The sequence below is a fragment of the Notechis scutatus genome, chromosome 3 (genome assembly GCF_049901735.1).
Source record: "Notechis scutatus isolate UNSWTSFEM ecotype Mainland chromosome 3, rNotScu1.2, whole genome shotgun sequence".
Classification (NCBI taxonomy): domain Eukaryota; kingdom Metazoa; phylum Chordata; class Lepidosauria; order Squamata; family Elapidae; genus Notechis; species Notechis scutatus.
Window position 1 is genome coordinate 47,481,935 of NC_142011.1, and position 19,162 is coordinate 47,501,096.

The window sequence follows — 19,162 nt, forward strand, 5'->3', positions numbered from 1 at the left end:
TAATTTTGTCTGTCGCAAGTCATTAAAAACTTGTTTATCTTTTCTTTGATACAGATTTGTATGTGTATGTGTGCAGGAAATAACAGCCTGCTTTTTGTAAACACAAAACTAATAAAGCTCAGCAGGCAAAGATAACATAATGTATTCTAATTAAAATCTGCATCCGGAAAAGCACATCACAGAGCACTGCTGGCTTGATTTGTTTTGTCTGCTGTAATTTAATAGTTTTGTTTTAGTCAGTATGCCTCAATTGTAAAAGCACAGTTTTACATGGAGTAGGTATTGTATTGTAGGGATCTCAACTGGTGCCTTTCTACACATTATATGGATTTAGGCATCATACTTAAATGGGAAAATTCTCAATTGTGCTATTATAGCCTCTGAATTCATTGTTTAAAATGTTCCCCAGATTTTTCTTTAAAAAAAGAAGAACCCTTCCTTCTGTACATATCAAGAAGAGAAGTGTTCTAAATCTGCCTCTTCAGTGGATTAACTCAGTGCACATACTATTATTTATTTCATGTAATCTCAGCCTTGTGAGATAGTCTAGACAAGAAGCACACCCACAAGTATTTACTCTATATTTATTGTAAAGTTCCATTAACAGAATGTTGCAGGTCTGAAAGTACATCTCTCTCTCCCACCTGATCCTTGCAGTGCAAGAAATTAGGAAGGGTCCCTTCTGAAAGCTTTGTCACAACTCCATTCCTTTTGTAGACCCAGCCACCTCTTATTTAATTGTTCCCTAGAAAGTGGTTTTTTTCCCCTCAAGGTCATTCTCACATACCATTACAGTTGAATAAGAGTTTGAGGTGATATAATCCAAAATTTCTCCTATCATTTGCATGCTATGGTAATAATTTTAAATTGTTGACTCTATAGAAGATGCCCTGAAATGGTCAGATATCTCTCAGCCTAGAATTAGTAGAGCATCAACTTTGTATACTAAAATAGTCAGCTACATACAGTTCCAAAGAAGATGGAGAAATGACATATAAAAGGCTCTTAGAACAGGCAGTCCAATTCTTAAAACATTTTTCTGGCAGAAGGCTATTTGAAAATTTCAAAGTATTGTTTTTAGGTCTCTGCCAAGAAATGGTGGCCACGATGATCCTTAAGGAGCTATCAAAAACAGGTCACATGGTTTCTAATGCCTCATTAATGTGCTTGCTTAAAACAGTAACACATGACTGTTATTATTTTCTTACAACTTTAATATACATGGACTCATCATAGGAAATAATTATGCTTCTAATTAAATCACAGCAGCTATTTTTAAAAATGCTTCATTGTTAGTGGTGATAGATATTTGCATGCAGCAGCCTGGGGCCCATAAACAACTTTTAGCCAGGTAAGGCAAAAAATACCAGACGGCAAAGTCATGATTTGTGTCCACATTGATGTATTATGAGTACAGTTTTCATTACAGCCATCAGCATAGATGTTTCTTTTGTCAGATCATTATAGGAAAATTTCCACTGAGACTAAAAACTGTATAAGATGATGATTATTACTGTGACTGCTTATCTTTTCAAAATTCAGCAGTTTCCTGGAAATGTTCTATAGGTACAATTGTTTTTGATGGATGAAGAATAGGCTGGAGGATGTAAAATCATTTCAGATAGAAGTAATAGCTAGTACTTGTCTGTAAACTGAATTGGTAACTCTAAACGGGTCAGGGCAAACTAATTTCCATCTCCAAGATATAGTCATAGTCAACCTACTATGGGAGCTATAAAAGAGAAAAATACATATTCTCTCTTAATTAATAATCAGCCAAATGAAAATTACATTTCCATATAAGCCACATCATTAATGCCTTGTCTATTTCTCTTTGATTTTTCCCTAGCCATAATGAAAGACGGAACACTTTCCTTCATCCTGTGACTGACCAGATCCCAGAAAAGAACAACCATTTTGAATTGCAAAGGTTGGTGGTTTTTAGTGCCTTGCAATACTGGACATAAAATGGAAGTTCATGAAAGAGTATAGAGCATAAAATTTAAGGATGAAAAATACCATATGAAAGAAAATAGTCCCTTAGTTGTCCAGAGGTTTACCTCAAGAAACAAAAAGGGCAGGGATTTGCACAAAGGAGATTTGTATTCTGTCTGATTTGATGAATTCTTGGTTTAAGTTAATGTTAACCCAAGATCAATACAGGGACATGTATTTGTGGTATGAAAGTATAAGAAGTATGAGAAGAAGGGTAGTATGACCATAGACATCGGTCAGAACCCTGACACAAAGTCAGTTTCTTGGGACTATTAATGATGTATTTTTCTTCTCCTTCGCCTGCAATCCCAGATCTGTCTTTGACATGTCAAGCAAAGCAAGTAGCAAGCGGCCGGCAGCAGTCAGTAGTGAATCCTCCAATCACACAATGGTTTCAGAGGTGCCTCAGGAACGACCAAATGGCAGGGTATGTTTGCATTGTGGTCTTGCATATTTTCCTTTTTGTGGCTCTGTTCTGATAGGTTCATCCAAACCTTCTGGTGGTCAAGTTTTCCCATCTGAAAAATAAGGTGCAACTGATCTGCTACTATGGAATTCAGGGCAGTATAGAACAAACCTCCACATTGTTGTTCAAAGTTTAAAATCATGTTTGTGGTTATTTCACTTCATGTTGTCCTAGGAGAACTAGTTGATATTGGAATATCTCAGCATAAATGGCATACATGTAAAAATTGTACCTCACAAAAATTAGGCACCTTGACTTCCGGTGGTATTTCGATCGAAGACGGACCAGAGACCACGATTGTATGCAGCTTAGATCTGTGCTTGCCCTGTTGGAAGGGTCCCCAAGGGACTGAACCATCTGACCCACCCTATAGTGATGGGGGAAGAGGGGGAGACCGCCAGCTGGGTTGAGGGGAGCCTCATCTCCCCTCCCTGGCTTGGTACTTACTCCCCTAGAAGACAGGGAGAAGCGGCAGTTTAATGACTGCCCTGAAGATGGGAACTTTAAGCCGGGACTTTAAGTTTTGTGCTGGAGAGTGGAACTGGTGAGTGGCGTGTAATTGGATAAAAGACTTTAGATACTTTTTTTTTGAAAACCCCAAAAAGCGGAAAGAAAGAGTCCTCATTTGGAAGAATGGTAGCGGCGAACTGGGAATAAGAGGAAAATATAAGGTAAAGGAAAAACCAGAAATAAAAGAATTATATGAAATTAAAGATTAAATTTAGACTAATATAGAGAATTGGACATTAATTAGGCATTGGATAAAATGCTGGACGTATTTGGGAAGGGTAAAATTTAACATTAATACTATGGAAAAGAGAATTAAAAATAAGAGAATTTTGAAAAGAAAGTGATATAGAGCATCACCTAATGGTTAAAGATTTTCCTCTTTTATGTTTTTATGGAAAATTACTGGTCACATAAATATTTGAAAGAGACAAAAAATGGAATAAAGATTATTAATACATCAAAAACACAGAAAGTTTTTTTTTAAAAAAAAGAGGGGACTACAGTAAAATATAAAGGAATACAATATTTTGGGACTGCTGGAGGTTGATTGTGACAAGAAAGAGAAAGTGAGAGAAACAGAGACTTTTGGCAAGGACTATAATAGAAAAATTTGACCTTTAATAAAGAAATGGAAGAAATAAAGCAAAGAATTTAAGTTAGAGCCAAAAACTGTGAGAGATATGTTAAAAGAAAGAATGAAATTGCTGGACACAGTGATTAGTAAAGTAATGGAGTTGCAGCTTGTAGAAGAACAAAGAAAGTCCAGAGACGACAAGTCGGAAGAGGGAAACAACAGCCCAGATAAATATGGAGAACAAGGACCATTGCCAAAGAATATAAAAGGATTTAAAATAGAGACATTGACAACAGGGACAACAGATAAAAGAGATAAGGCTCCCAAGACTAAGAAGAAGAAAAAGGAATTATATAAGAAGAAATCCCAAAAAAGAGAACTGGTAAGGGTGGGGGAAAACATGGCTGACAGGCAGAGGGGAATAAAAATAATACCAGAAGGAAAAAAGAAGAAAGACCGGGGAAACTTAGAAGAGGGGAAGCTTAGAGATAAGGGTTAGGGATGTTATAAGGGGGCTACCACATGGGAATTTATATTGGTATTTAGTTTAAAACTTGCTGATAAATATTTTAGGATTGTAAACACACACACACACACATACATATAGATAGATATGAATATGAATTGTAGATGAATTATGCTGTTATGAACCCTTTCTTTGGAAGATTAAAAACGGGAATGGAAATGAATTAAATAGATGAACTTTGGCAAAGGGGAAAGGAAGAAAAAATATGATTATTAATGATTATAAGTAAGGTGAAGATAAAATGAGATATATTAAGAAATTATCTTAGCGATTTACTGAGGGAATACTTTAAAATACAATTTAAAATATACAGTTGGATACTAGAAATGTATAATGAGAGTATTTTATTATGATTAAAGTAGGGGAATGAAAAATACCATGTGGATCCTAAATGACTTTATTTTACTTTTACTCTTTTTAGATTGTTTATTATATATCGGCTTAGAGAAAATTAAGGATAATAATGATGTGTGATATAAAATAAAATAGGTGGTAAGCTGAAAATGGAAATAATAGGGGATAAAGAATTGAAAACCTAAGTGTGGATGAAATGATAATGATATTGAATTAATGAATTGAAATATGAAATGCAAATTTATTTAAAGATGAGTGAAATGGATAATGATATGATGATATTATATAAGATTAATGGAAATGAAAGTTTGACTATGTACAAGTGTTATAATCCGGAATCATGTTGCCCATGTGAAGAGATGTGTAAAGATAAAAAAAATAAAAAACTTTTTATATAAAAAATAGGCATCTTTTTTATGCTAAATGTCATAGCCAGCATGTGCCCAAGATTATGAGTTTGATCCATGTTTAGTCATGCTTAAAAATTGACCCATTGGTACTCAGTTAGGCTTAAGTTAATGATGTCTTATTACTTTTAGTCTGTCTGTTCTAATATTTATCAAATTTATTCCCCCAGAGTTCCAAAGGAGTTTTAGTGGTTCATAAAAATATAAATCAATTAAAAAGTCAAATTAGAACTAATATAAAGGATATAACAAAAATGAATGATGCAAAAACTCAGCAACCATCAGACTTAATATAATTAATTAGGATTTCATTGTATTACCCATTGCTTGTTTTGCCTTCCCAAACCTTTCTGTTTTATTTCCCAAAGGCATCATCACGTACCTCCAGGAAAGGAATTGCTTTTGGAAAACGTTCTAATTCCATGAAGAGGAATCCCAATGCTGCAGTGACCAAGAACGGTTGGCTCTTCAAGCAGGTAAACCACCTGTCCTTCACTACATCAGAAGATACACAACGAGATGAACTAGATTATTATAAAATATGGAACAAATTTTATGAATGGAGGGACATGCAAGGGTGCTCATAGATTTAAAATAAGTAGAGACGTGATTAAAAGGATCATAAAAATAATTGGAAAAATGATACTTTAAAATGTATATATGTATCTAAATCTACTAATTTTTTTTCTTTATTTCTAACTGTTAAGAGATTGGACAAAAATGTATGTCAAAGAAGAACCACCACGTTCACTGTTTTTAATGTTTATATCTAATAAAATTTATTTTTTTAAACAAGGAAGAAGATATGCATAGTCCAGGGGTGGGATTCAACCGGTGTTACTACCAGTTCAGTGACTACATTTTGCCCGTGCATGTAAAAAAACTTACTGCCACCCAGACAGCTGAAAAGCGCTGTGTGAGGGTACACAGTGTTTGAAAAACCTCTTTTTTCCTGCTTTTTCAACCTCAGCTGTGCTGTGCAAAGCGGCTGAGGTTGAAAAAGCAGGAAATAAAGGTCAGGTAAGAGCCTAGGCGGGTGGGTAGGCCAAACAGCAGCAAACACAGAACCAGTTCAATGTCTGCTGCTCTTCAGAGCTACTGGTTTTATAGAGCCGTACAGAACCGGTAGTGTCCCACCCCTGGCATAGTCCCTAAACTACGAGTACATTTTAAAGGCCCCCAAATCAATTCCTGATTCTACTGGTAAATTAAATTCCACAATTTTAGGCTGAAATTGTTTTGCAAAATGTTCCATAGCCACGTACATATTTTAAATAGTTATTGGGGGGCTTCTGGGTTCTTTTCTGGACTGTCCAATTTGACAACACAGCCATGATAACTAAAGCATCTCTGGCCCTACCAAACATGACTTTTTCATCCACTAAAACTAGACCAAATGCTATTTGGTGTGCTCAAGGCTGCCCATTTTTGCACAAGCTTCTCCTGTTTTCTCTCCAACATCACAGACCAGGCATCAAGCTTCAGGATAGTCAAGGAAGTGCTTTTTCACCCACTACTTGGTTTTCTTCATAACTTTATTGAGCAAGAAACTGATTTGAAAGTCATTAGCTTATTTGATCATTCCACCTGTGAGTTCTAGTGCTACCTTAGGCATGAAAGTCAGCTGGGTGACTTTGAGCTAGTCACTCTGTCTCAGCACCCATCTCACAAGATTGCTGTTGTTGGGAAAATAGGAGGAGGTGTTCACCACTTCGAATTATCTATGAAGTAATAAAGCCATGATAAGGTAGGTAGGTAGATAGATAGATAGATAGATAGATAGATAGATAGATAGATAGATAGATAGATAGATAGATAGATAGATAGATAGATAATGGATTCTTGGACTGAAAATCTTGGGATTGCTATGCAACTAGTGAAGATGTCTGCATGACTTCAAAGGATTAATTTATGGAGCTAAGGCTCCTTCTCATAGGTCACACATAGGTCCCAGTCACACTGGAGGCAGGCCTGAGAGAAGATCGGTTGCTGCTTCCTATGGAAGGGGATAGCTTCATCCCAGTTTTGGTTCTGTCTTTTTCCAAAGAACATGTGAGTCTATCAAATTTAAGACTCCCTAAATATACAACTCTCCTTTTTAATTTTCTCCCAATTTTTATTTACTGCTAACATTCCCTAACATTTAAAACTGGATTAAAATATTTTATAAATCCAAAACAAAGAGATCATTTTCAGAAGTAGTTTAAGCATATATTTTCTTAATTCATTGGAGTACAAAAAGGAGGAAGTACAGCACAATCAGATTTGCAAGATTCAGTTATTAGTCAGTAAAAGTAGTTTTAGTCTGCAGGATCCAATCTGGGTCAGTCACTGGAACCAGAAATTTAGTCTTCTGAGTTTTTGGACTCGTGCTGGAGCTCATCCTCAAGGAACTTCTCTCTTTCCAAATGGATCAAATCAAGCATTAGACTACCCTTTGAGACATAGAATAAGGGTGCCCCACAGGACAAATGGGCAGCTAATAAGCTCCTAAGAGACATCTATAGAGTGGGCTCATGGTTCTCCCATGTTCTCTTCCACTAAAGCTAAACTCTTATGCCTTGGCCAAAGCATCCTTTCCAGCAAAAGTACTCCCCTCCCCCCAATATGTGAGGGACAACTTTGATTGTGTTACACCATAGGGTGCCTCAGCTTCACTGTAGGAAAATGATTCACTGAAATTGGAGAAGTTCCAATTTCTATAGTGGAGAGAGGCCATTCGGTCCACCTACCTATTACAGGAAGGAGGGAATGTTTACGGAAAATTGCACATCACAGACCCCTTATTTCTTCTTTCTCAAGTGTGTGTTTGCTGAGATTGCTTTCTGACTTGTCATTCTGAGACTGGGAACCAAAGTATTCCCTCTCACAGGAAGTAACTTCAGAACTCATCTAGACACTGCTCCCACAGCAACTGGGCAGGAGATATTCTATTCTAGAAGATGGATCTTCATGGTAAATCCAGCATACCAGTTCTTACTACCTAGCAATTTTATTACTTTGTCTGACCTTAGCCTGTCATGCCATTTTCTCACAGGATGTTTTTTTCAATTTATGTGGTATGTAGTATCCAGATTATGACATTTATTTTGCTTTCAACAACTCTTTACAGGCCAGCTCTGGAGTCAAGCAGTGGAATAAGCGCTGGTTTGTATTGGTGGATCGCTGCCTTTTTTACTACAAAGGTATGAGGAAATTCAAGTTTAAAATTAAATATTAAAATTACATTTAATTATATATTAAAATATAAAAGTATAAGGAAACTCCTAGATGCCAAACATAGTTTGAAAGCAATGGCAGGAATGTATGCATTCATTTTCTGTATATCTTATCAAACTAGAGTTTCACCTTCACACCTGGTGCTATTGAGGAACAGTATTGCTATTTACAGGAGAGACTGATTTATTTTTTATCTGTAAAGGATGCAATATTTTCATATTGGTTTAGGAGAGATAGGAAAAGCAATATTTCTTCACAGCAAAGTATATACTTGAGAAATGCCATTCTAGACCATGAAATGTGATAATTGCTGCCAACTGGATGGTTGTAAAGGACACAACCCCATTTCTTTGATGGTAATTACAGAGCCTGCAGTTGTATGATAAAATATTACTGGATAACCCGTGAGCCATTGAGACACTGTTTCAGATATATTTGCTTACTTAAGCAAATAATAATAATAGTATGAACATGGGTGGACAAAAAAGCAGTGGGAGCAGGAGCAAGTTCCAACTTCCCACCAACTTCCCATTGACTTCACTTGTGGGAAGGTAGCCAGGAGCATTGGAAGTTATGATAGTATGACCGCGGCGATGCCATGACTACAGGGCAGTATGGTGACACTGCAGTGGCCACAACTTTGCCATTGCAAGTGGTATGAAGATCCTTGAAATTTTAGTCCCACAATGGGACTGGATCTTTGGATGCATTCTTTAAATTAGCCCATTGGAGGTATCTTGATTCAAAAAAATAGTTCCCTATGAGGCATGCTCTCTGCCAATTGTGGATTACAAATAGACAGACAGAAGAGTTGATGTACAAGTGAAAATTGTAGAAGTGTTACTGAATTTATGTCTCAGCTGGCTGGCTATTACCTAGCTGGCCACTATGAGGATAGAATGCTGGCTGAGATGGTCCTTTGATCCGCTGTAGCAGGATTCTTATGTTTTTGTAATATTATTTTGTAATAATGTACTGTTAACTCTTTCGGGGCAAACAATATACCAATAGTTTTCCAGTAATACATAGGAATAATTTCTCAGATGAGTGATGACCCTTCCTTCCTTCCTTCCTTCCTTCCTTCCTTCCTTCCTTCCTTCCTTCCTTCCTTCCTTCCTTCCTTCCTTCCTTCCTTCCTTCCTTCCTTCCCCAGCTAGTCCTTAGCTATTTTATCTAGCAATTAATTTTTCATTTTGCAATACAGCTATTGAATGGCTGAATCCATAAAGTCAAAGGCTCAAAATCATTGACCTGCTCTTCCAGAAATCTCCTGTATCTTTTCACTCTGCCCTCACCTCCACTTTGAGGGAGCTTGATAATTTAGAATCTGTGCTGCCTTTGTGGCAATTAAATGGTAAAAATATTGTAAAATGAAATAATTTTAATAGTGTCATTTCTTTCTATGTCGTACAGAGGGATGTGGCGAGTAGTTTCAGTCTTTTCTTCTTCTCTTGGGAAATAAATTGATCTCACAGGAGATAAGCAAAATAAAATAATAATAAAATACCGTTTAAATTTTAAATACAATATTCAAAATAAAAACATTCAGTTTTGAAGAAGATAAATGCTACCTGATTAAAAAGAAAAATATAGAAGGATTGTGATGCTTGGAGCCAGCTACAAAAGGATTCTAGTCTGCTGCAAATAGGAGTTTCTCTTGCAGAGTCTCAATTTACTACCGAGCTCAAGGAAGTTATAAATACAGACAATAACTTCATAGTCTGAAAAATAGGATTAAGGCTGAAATTAGGGAGAATTTCCTCACTAATAATAGATAATTTTATATGTGGCATGATATTTCTTGTAGCCTAGTAATGTAATTAGTTCTCTAAAACAGATGATTTGAGTATTCCTGTTGTTGCCCCTTCACAAACTTTGGATTGATTGATCGATTATGTGTCATCAAATAGAAATCTAACATTCTCTATAATATCCTGTTAATCGTGCTTGCCTTTAGACTTACTGGAACGATTAAGATTTGACAGTGAAGAGGCATGCATGACAGTGCAGAGCATATATATTTATTTAATTTATACACAGCTTTCTACTCTGACAAGTACTCCAATGAAGCAGACTCCATGTCACCCACCACCAATGCAACTTGTTTATTTTTCTATACTCTGCCTGCCAAACTGTGAGCCCTACAATATCAGTATGAATGGCTGTCCTATAATCTTTGGTTCTCACAGACCTGCTGACTGGGCCTTTTCTCTGGTAGCAGATGGAAAAGATGATGGTCATGAATAATTAACTAGACAGTATTGTGAAGTATAACTGTAATTGATATGCATACAGGGATATGTGAGCACTTGCTGGTCTGAATTGGAGAGAAGAACAAGCATGAATGCATCACGGCAAGGAGGGCATCTTTCATAGGTAGATAAATAGTTAGGCATAGCTTTTCCACCACACTCCCTGCATAGTGATTGTTTTCAAGCCTTCCTTCCTTCCTTCCTTCCTTCCTTCCTTCCTTCCTTCCTTCCTTCCTTCCTTCCTTCCTTCCTTCCTTCCTTCCTTCCTTCCTTCCTTTCTGCAAGGAAATTACCCTATGCCCCTGAATTGTTTCTTAGTTGCAATGGTGATGAAGAAGATGGATGTCCATTTTAACAATTGTTAACTAAGATAAAGGAGTATTCTTTAATTCTTCGTCCCTCTCTTTTTCTTTCATGCAGATGAAAAGGAGGAAAGCATCTTGGGCAGCATCCCACTTCTCAGTTTTCGAGTGGCAGCTGTCCAGCCATCGGATAACATCAGCAGGAAATATACCTTTAAGGTCAGTAAAAAATGGAAGTGTTCCTAGTATATGAATGTGTAAATAGACTTTGCTGTGCTTGTAGAAATGTATCCTAGGCTAACAACACTATCTGTTTTCTATCTGAACTGGATCCAGTAGACACTTTATTTAGAAGGAAAACAGCATTTGTATCACACACTTAAAATTGTGTTGGATTCCTAGAGCGTACATTTGTATCTGCATGTGTGATGTCAGTGTACATGTATGAGCTCCTAAATCCTACAAGATTTAGCTCCAAATTCATTCTGTACCTCTTTCACTTGATGGCTATTAATTCCTGTGAGTCTAGATTTAGTTAAATAGATCATATAATGTTTATTGAATAAATTTAGAGTATTGAAAGATCTTGTGGGACAGATTAGAAAATATGTGTTCATTTAGAGATATTTAAAGATTGTTTCATATGCAAAAAAAATGCAATATACTCTTTCTTTTCTATCTCTTCTCCTTATTTTTCTTTTTGTCTATCCACCATCTTTTTCTTACTTTTTTCTAAGTTAGTATTGCTTTTATGCTGCAAAAAATCTTAATAAAATAAATTTTAACAAATTTCCAGTACACTCAATGAAAATTAATTAGATGTAAGTACTTGCACATCTACATGTTACATATACCACATACTTTTCTCATTGCCATCTCGACCATTGTATTGTTCCCTAACCCCTTTCTAGTCATTGAAATTGCTTGCTCTTCAGATGTTTCAAACCTGTGCTATGTAATATTTGTTCCCTTTTTAATGATGATGAATTGGTTTTGATTAGAAACCACTGATACATGAGTTTTCTTAGAAAAACTTCCTACATGTCTTCCCACTTGTGGTATATAAAAAAAGAGTTGCATTTAAAAATAGCACAGGGACTCCAAATGTAAACATGCTTTTCAGGACAACTTGGCTGATTATGAGTGATAGGAATCCAAGAACTCTTTTTCTGGCACAACTTTTCCCACTAAGTTTTACTGATACTATTGCACTAGACAGGATCTCAGAGAGATATATAATCTTAGAGAAGAGTATCATATTTCCAAATCATATAAAGCTTATGAAGTACATTTTAGAGTTCAGTAGGAATTATTCTGAAGTAATGTGCCTAGATTTTCAATATCTGTAATATCCATGTTGAAGGAAATGAAAGTACAGTATTGATCTTCTCTAAACTTCAGTATTGATGACAAAATAGCCAAAATTTATATTCTGTTCTTTTGTTTATTAATAATTATTGTGCTCTCATTAATTCATGTTCAGAAAAAAATTTGTAATGGATAATCTATTTATTAGATTATCTATCTATTTATTTTATCTATTATAATAGATAATCAACATGTACGGGACAGGTAGCTCTAGAAATATAATTTTTGACTTCATCCTACAGTTTATAGAACTTTTATTTTACATCATATCCTATTGGTGTAATATTTGAACCTACATTTTCCCCTAGCATTCTGACACAACTATCTGAGGGTTCTTCCATAGGCTGAGATGCAAGGACTAGTTTTCCTAAATTCAGTGAAAGCCAAGTTGACCATTCAGTTTAAAGCTCAGAAAGCACTAAGTATGAATCCAGTTCTGCTTCAACAACTCATTCACAGTGACCATCTTTGCTCTTGGCGTGCTTTGCCTGCTGATATTCCTCCCCATTGAATTGCTTATTGGGTGTGGCTGATCTGTTCTCTGTCTTCCCTGTTTTTCTGTGTGAGGATCCCCTGGACAGGAGATCTCTTCTGATTACTGGTCTGCAATACATCACCCAGCCACCAAATAGGTAGTGTTTTCCTTCTGTTTCCAAATGCATGCATGCATGCCAGAAAGGAAAAATGAAGTACCAGTGGTAAAAATGATCCTGCATGCTTTATTCACCTGCAATCATTCCCAAAGGAAATTGTGGTGGGGGAAATTTTGAATCCCTTTGTCTAATGAAATACCTAGAAGTATTTTTTAAACCATGGAGAATACTGGAAACACAGAACTATGTAAGCAAATCCCACTGAGGATGTAGATCTTGAACTCATTACTGTTATATGACTTGTACATAAATAAATGTTCATGTTATGGGTTTCACTCAATGATTTGTGAAAGATAATATCTAGCTCAACAAAGTGAAAGTCAGGAAGGCATGTAGTAGTTAGTCAATGAGTGGCAATTAATTGTGAAATAAAACTGATGGGTAAATATAAACAAAAACTAAATTATGCTATTCATTCTCTACTATGAATATGTAATGTACATAATAAAATATGTAATATATGAGCCCAATTGTGTGTGTGTTATATTGATTAGTAAGTTTCATTAAAACATCTGGATTTTTAAAAAATCAGGATGATTGAAACAAGCACACTATAAATGAGCTGGTTATATTCAGACAAAGAATTTGAACTTAGCTAATTCAAGAAATACTTTGATCTGGATTTGTTAGCCACATAGGATTGTTTTAAACCAAATGTGGTTGCCTCTACTGGTATTCTTTATATGCATGCCTAGTCTTTTTATCCTAGTCTTCAGAATAACTGTGGTATTAGCTCATGAGCACATTTTATTTAGGCTGAAAATATCCACATAGCAAATTACAAAAGTTGGCAGTTTCAAAAATAATCTTTCCTTTGTGGGGTTTTTTAATCTGAAAATCTTCAGCTTTTACATATCAAAAGTCAGGAATGAAGTACTTAAAAGTCTCTCTGTGTGATTTCCTAGACTCTTGTTACATTTTAACCTGATGAAGAAATGGTTCGTGCTGGGGAAAGTAAACAGAATAGCATGCACTGCACAGCTGAGAGCAGTCAGATTTTGTCGATGTCCCAAATGCTGAGATAGCATTGTTAGGGAAGATTCAGTACTCCCTTCAGTGATTTCTTTAAATCAACAACTATGCCTGTTGTGAAATTGTAATCTTATTCAAAGTCTGCAAGGAAATGGAATTTACTTCTCTGTGGAGAATTCTTAGCATTGACATTCAAAGATCACTTTACCACTACTTAATCTATCCCTCCTTAATTTTTCCATCTGCTAAGAAAAAAGATGGCAGAAATGATGGGATAACATTGAAGTGTTACAGGTGGAAGATCAGTCTATCTGAAATGCTGTGAATGAAGATGTTTAGAAAAATTAGGACATTTGAGAGATCTTTCTTCCTTGTTTGTGTTAGGAAGAGATATTGAATGTCTAGGAACTATTCCCAAAGCAGTAAGTTTATATTATTTAAAGTTTAATGTTGGCGGGTTTATGTTAAATCTCTCATTCTTTTAATTCAGATCAATAAGTTACCATAAGCCATTTCACAGTAGGTTTTGTTCTCCCTACCATAAAAATGATTTTCAAGGAGTTTAGCAAAGGCAATCTGAGTTGAACCAGTGTTTTGCATGCTTTTCACTTACACTTTTTGACCTATGCATATCCTGCAAGGGGAAAGCTTTCATCCATGGTGCTGGAGAGCCAGAGGTGGTATCTTTGTGTTGGAATAAGCGGAGTTGGTTTGTGCTAAATTTTAAAGAGGATAATCTTCCTTTTAAACGATGGTCAGGATTACTCTTCTGTTTGAAAGCACTGTCTATTTGAACAAATCCAAAAATAGTTTAAAGATAACAGCTGACAGTCATGAAATAAAAATTTGGTGAAATTATAATGTTCCTAAGGGAAAGAAAACAAAATTACTCTCTGGACACTGACTGGGATCTTTTTATCTCCCTTTCTCCCTTTCTATTCTTTGTTTCTGCAGGTAACTGTATGTTGGATGGAAGAGATGCCACAAAATCACAAGAAGTCATTCTCCCCTCAGGCTGAACATGCTGGCATCCGGACCTATTTCTTCAGCGCTGAGAACAATGAGGAACAAGAATCCTGGATTCAAGCCATGGGCGAGGCTGCCCGGGTTCAAATCCCACCTACTCAAAGGTCAGTTGTTCAAAAGATGGGTGGCTGTGGTTTAGAACTGGTTGTGGACATTTCACTGTGCTGAACACGCTATATAAGGGTGTTATATTTATTGCTAAGTTCAATTTTAGATGAACTTGGAAGATGCTAGTGGCATGGCTAGTAAAATACTAACAAACGCATTGTCTCATATGGCATCATTCTATAGCCGTAAGATTATTTCTTCAGTGGAATTAGAATAATTGCTTTAAGACAATGTGAAACTGGTAGGTTCGTGAGAAAGTTCAATCAGTAATAACTTAAACTGTTATATCAGATCTGCAAGAGGATGGTCAGAACTCACAGTAAACTAGAATCCCTTGTTTAGGATATGCTGATCCTAAACTATGGCAATGAATGCTCTTATGCATTCTTCTTAGGCATGAAAAGACTGACTGTGAGAACATTCCTCCTAGCAAAAATCATCATCATCATCATCACCAGCGCAGTATCCTTACCAGGGAGCTTGCCAAAGCTGAGTTGGAAGCAAAGACCAGAGGAGAAGGTGATGGACGTGGTTCTGAGAAGATTGAAAGAAAACCAGAGCGTGTTGCAAATAAGAAAGAGGCACTGGTGAAAACCAATGGCATTGCCAGTCAAGATACGCCCTCAGAGCCTGGAAGTCCTTATCCAGAAGCAACTCGTGTGCCATCTGGAGTGGAGAGAACCCCACAACCAAATGGTTGGCAGTATTCATCTCCAACTCGTCCCGGCAGCATGGCTTTTCCACAGCATGATGGAGATACTGTTATCTCTCGTCGGAGCTTCGCACCTCGCACTAATCCAGAAAAGATTGCTCAGAGAAAAAGCTCCATGACCCAGTTGCAACAGTGGGTCAATTTGCGCCGTGGAGTTCCCCCACCTGAAGATCTCCATAGGTGAGTTGTTTAAACAATCAAGATACAAAGCATAGCACAGATTAAAAAATTTACCTTACTAATACTGAAAAAAGAATCTATACTGTAGATTTATTGTAGATTTTAGGTCCTGTAATATGTTATATCTTATACTGTACTTAGTACCACTCCCTCTTCCCCAAATAATTGTCCATGACCTTAATACATGAGGCTGTAACAATTTCAGTTTCTTTTCTGACAAAAAAAAACCCTTCATCATCTTCTCTGGGTGCCTTGGAATACGTTATTTTAAAAATTTACAGTTGGTTTATATTTAGTGCTCTTGCACCCAGAAGAGCAGAAAAAATATTTGGCAAGCAGGTGACTATATTCAGCTTATTTACCAAGTGTTCCTGATCATGGAATGAAGTAATTGTTTTTATTTTTATTTTTAAAAAATCAACTGTTTATCAACTGCTGCTCTTAGAAAGTTTTCAGATTACCCTGTAGGAATAAACACAGTCCAACAATATAAATACCCAGTGAGAGAAAATAAATACTAGCAAAAAAGTACAAAGAGATGAATATCTTTCCACTGTTAAGTTTACTTTTTGACATATGGACAATGAACTTTACTGATTTGGGGCAATTCAGTGATCCAAATCTATAAGTCACAGTTTTAGCACAAGTACCAAAGCAGCTTTTATCCTAATTGAACCTTGCAAAGATCAACTTTTACATGTTATTTATCAAAAACTGACACATGTATGTATACTCTGCTACTCAAGGAGGTAGCTCACACACAGGAGAGGAAACTAGGAGTGTTTCACAACTTTAATTATGAAGAATAAAAAATTAAGAAACACAAGCAAACAATATAGTGAAACAATTGGAGTCAAGAAGGCATCTTTAATGCTTAAAACAAAACTGTAAATTTTGCAGTTTCTCCCAGTTTTACACATAGAAATATGCAAAATATATCAGTGCTGTTCAGCAGATGGTAGACTGAGATTAACATAGTTATAGAAAATCCTAAAACCCCAGACCAAATATTTTCCTTTCTTGTTTCTTTTGCAACTTGTAGCCCCAACAGATTCTTCCCAATGTCTCGGAGAGTACCTGATTATTACCCTCCCTATTCACCCCAGTACTCGGAGGATTACCAGTACTATCCACCTGGTGTGCGTCCTGATAGTATCTGTTCTATGCCTGCCTATGAACGTGTGAGCCCTCAGTGGGCTGTGGAGGACAAGCGCCACGCCTTCCGCAACAGCAGCTCATTCCAGCTGCGAGAGTGGAAAGAACAGCCTGGCTATAGCAGACAAGATATGCCCATCTGGATCCCGGGCCCCACACGGCAGCCAGTGTACTATGATGAAATGGACGCTGCTTCCAGTTCCCTCCGCAGGATGTCCCTTCAGCCTCGTTCGCGATCAGTCCCCCGCTCACCAAGTCAAGGATCCTACAATAGGACCAGAGTCTATTCTCCAGTAAGGTCGCCCAGCACCCATTTTGAACGAATGCCTTCTCGAAGTGAGGAGATATATGCTGAGCCATCGACTTACATGATGAGACGATCTGTCAGTTCCCCAAAGGTAAAGTTCTTTTGAGGCTTCCCTCCTCCAAATAGCTCAGCCATCTTTCGGTAGATACCCAGCCAAGTGAGGGTGGGAGGGGGAGATAAGAGATTTTAATAATAGTCCTATCTCTATATTTATTTATTGTTTATGCCACATAGTGGAGACAACTGGGGAGGGAAGATGCTGCTGAACATGAAGGAGATTTATTGATCAGTCAAGTCAAGAGACAACTGATTAAGAATTGGAGTAACGGCAGGAATGAGCAGTGTCATATCTAAACAATGCTTACAGAAGCTGATCTTAAATAACATTCCCTATTATAAACTGATTATTTCTCAATCTCAGATATGTTAAGACTATTTTAAACCAGAGGTGGGCAACTATGATTCTTTGATGACTTGTGGTTGGCTCAGGAATTCTGGTAGTTGAAGTCCACAAGTCATAAATGGACCATAGCCCCTGTTCTAGACAGTCAGAAGCAGGAGCATTTCATCCTGCAAATCCTCTAGCACCATCTGTTCTTAATTATACTTAACTCAGAAATAAATATAAAAGATCTGAGATGAGCCCTAATTCAAACTAAATATATGGTATAAAGCTCCAGCAGCCGAAATGTGATGCCAAGGTGGCAATGTTAGCTGAATTGAGAGGCTAGTAGATTAGACAAGTTTTTGAACTGAGACTTGAAGTGTTCATCTTTATGGCTACACCCTATAGCTTGATCAGTGTGATTTTCAGAACAAATTAGAGAGTGTCAATGGAAGAGGAGAGGGAATCACCCCAGGAACGAAGTAATATTACAATACAGATTTCAAAGTAGCTCTGCTTATGAAACCAACCTTTTGTCTTGTGTCCAGACTTCAGTTTCAAGGAGTTTCTATAACCACTTTAGTTAATGGCCTTTGATATTTTTTCTTCCGGCAGGAAGGTCATTGTTATTACTAGATTATTAACATAAGGAAAATATATCTCACACACATTCCTTTTGTTTGCCCAGTATGATTACCTTGGTGATAGAAAGCCTGTTCCTGCAGGAATGTTTCCTTTCAACTATCCAGCATCCCCTACAGTCCATGATAAAATGGTAAGCCACAATATTATCCCATTCTTTCACTAGTGAAGGTGTTTTTCTTTCCTAAAGCTATCATTTAATTTAGAAGTGGGAATAATTGCCTTAGCAGCGAAGTTCATTAGGGTTGGTTATGAACCTAGCCTGGAGGCACCATGACTATGTGAACAGGTGGAAAATTTTAATCATTAGCCTGATGATGATTGGATGATCATAGTTTGTATGCGTTTTTGAAGAGCAAAGAAGGAAACGAGTGTGTGATTTTTAGAGAAAGAAAAAAAACCCCATGCATATACTCATTCATTGAGCTGAAACCAGTGTTTATTAACATTACCACCCAGGAAGAGTTGCAAGAAGAGATAGAATGCAAAGTCCAGTATGTATAGAGAGCGTGAAGATGACTTTGATGGTGATACCCAAACTCTCTTCCCAAAGAGACCAGGGGCAAAACATTGTCAAAGTCCAGAACATCTATATAACATTTGGAAAGGCACAAACACCTCCCTAATTCACAAGTGTAAGAGAGAGGAGGAAGTGCAGTATATAACTTGATTATCTTCCATACTTTAGGGAGGAATGGACCACCTGTTTAACAACTTAGTTATTGTATCATTTCTTGCTTCTACCTCAAAGTTGAGGAAAATTTGCAATTAAGTCACAGATTGCATAGCAAGCTGTTTGCATGTTGAAGGTAACAGCTCCACCAACAGTGAGCTGTTTATTCTTGTTGCTCACTTCAACCAAGCATTTGCCTTGCCTTCAGAGTTGGTCCACTTCTATGGGTGATCTCTAGATGGAAAAATACTGCTTTATTCCCTGTAACAAGCAGAACCTTCCCAATGGCTGAACACCCATAAATCTTCTGGTATTGTATATGGGATACCATTCTGAAATTGATGGTATCCCAAAGAATTGGTAATGCAAAAACTGA

The 19,162-nt window shown here is 36.8% G+C and overlaps 1 protein-coding gene across 12 annotated transcripts in view; it reads left to right on the forward strand.

Moving 5' to 3' along the window:
• PLEKHA6 (pleckstrin homology domain containing A6) overlaps window positions 1-19,162 on the forward strand; it is a 214,915-nt gene that overhangs the window by 149,079 nt on the left and 46,674 nt on the right. For all 12 annotated transcript variants that reach the window (XM_087959705.1, XM_087959706.1, XM_087959707.1 and 9 more), the window contains 9 exons: window positions 1,850-1,930; window positions 2,308-2,422; window positions 5,201-5,308; window positions 7,945-8,017; window positions 10,724-10,824; window positions 14,553-14,728; window positions 15,127-15,624; window positions 16,667-17,177; window positions 18,160-18,246. In XM_087959705.1, coding sequence (XP_087815831.1) covers window positions 1,850-1,930; window positions 2,308-2,422; window positions 5,201-5,308; window positions 7,945-8,017; window positions 10,724-10,824; window positions 14,553-14,728; window positions 15,127-15,624; window positions 16,667-17,177; window positions 18,160-18,246 — 1,750 coding nt within the window. The remainder of the gene's footprint in view (window positions 1-1,849; window positions 1,931-2,307; window positions 2,423-5,200; window positions 5,309-7,944; window positions 8,018-10,723; window positions 10,825-14,552; window positions 14,729-15,126; window positions 15,625-16,666; window positions 17,178-18,159; window positions 18,247-19,162) is intronic.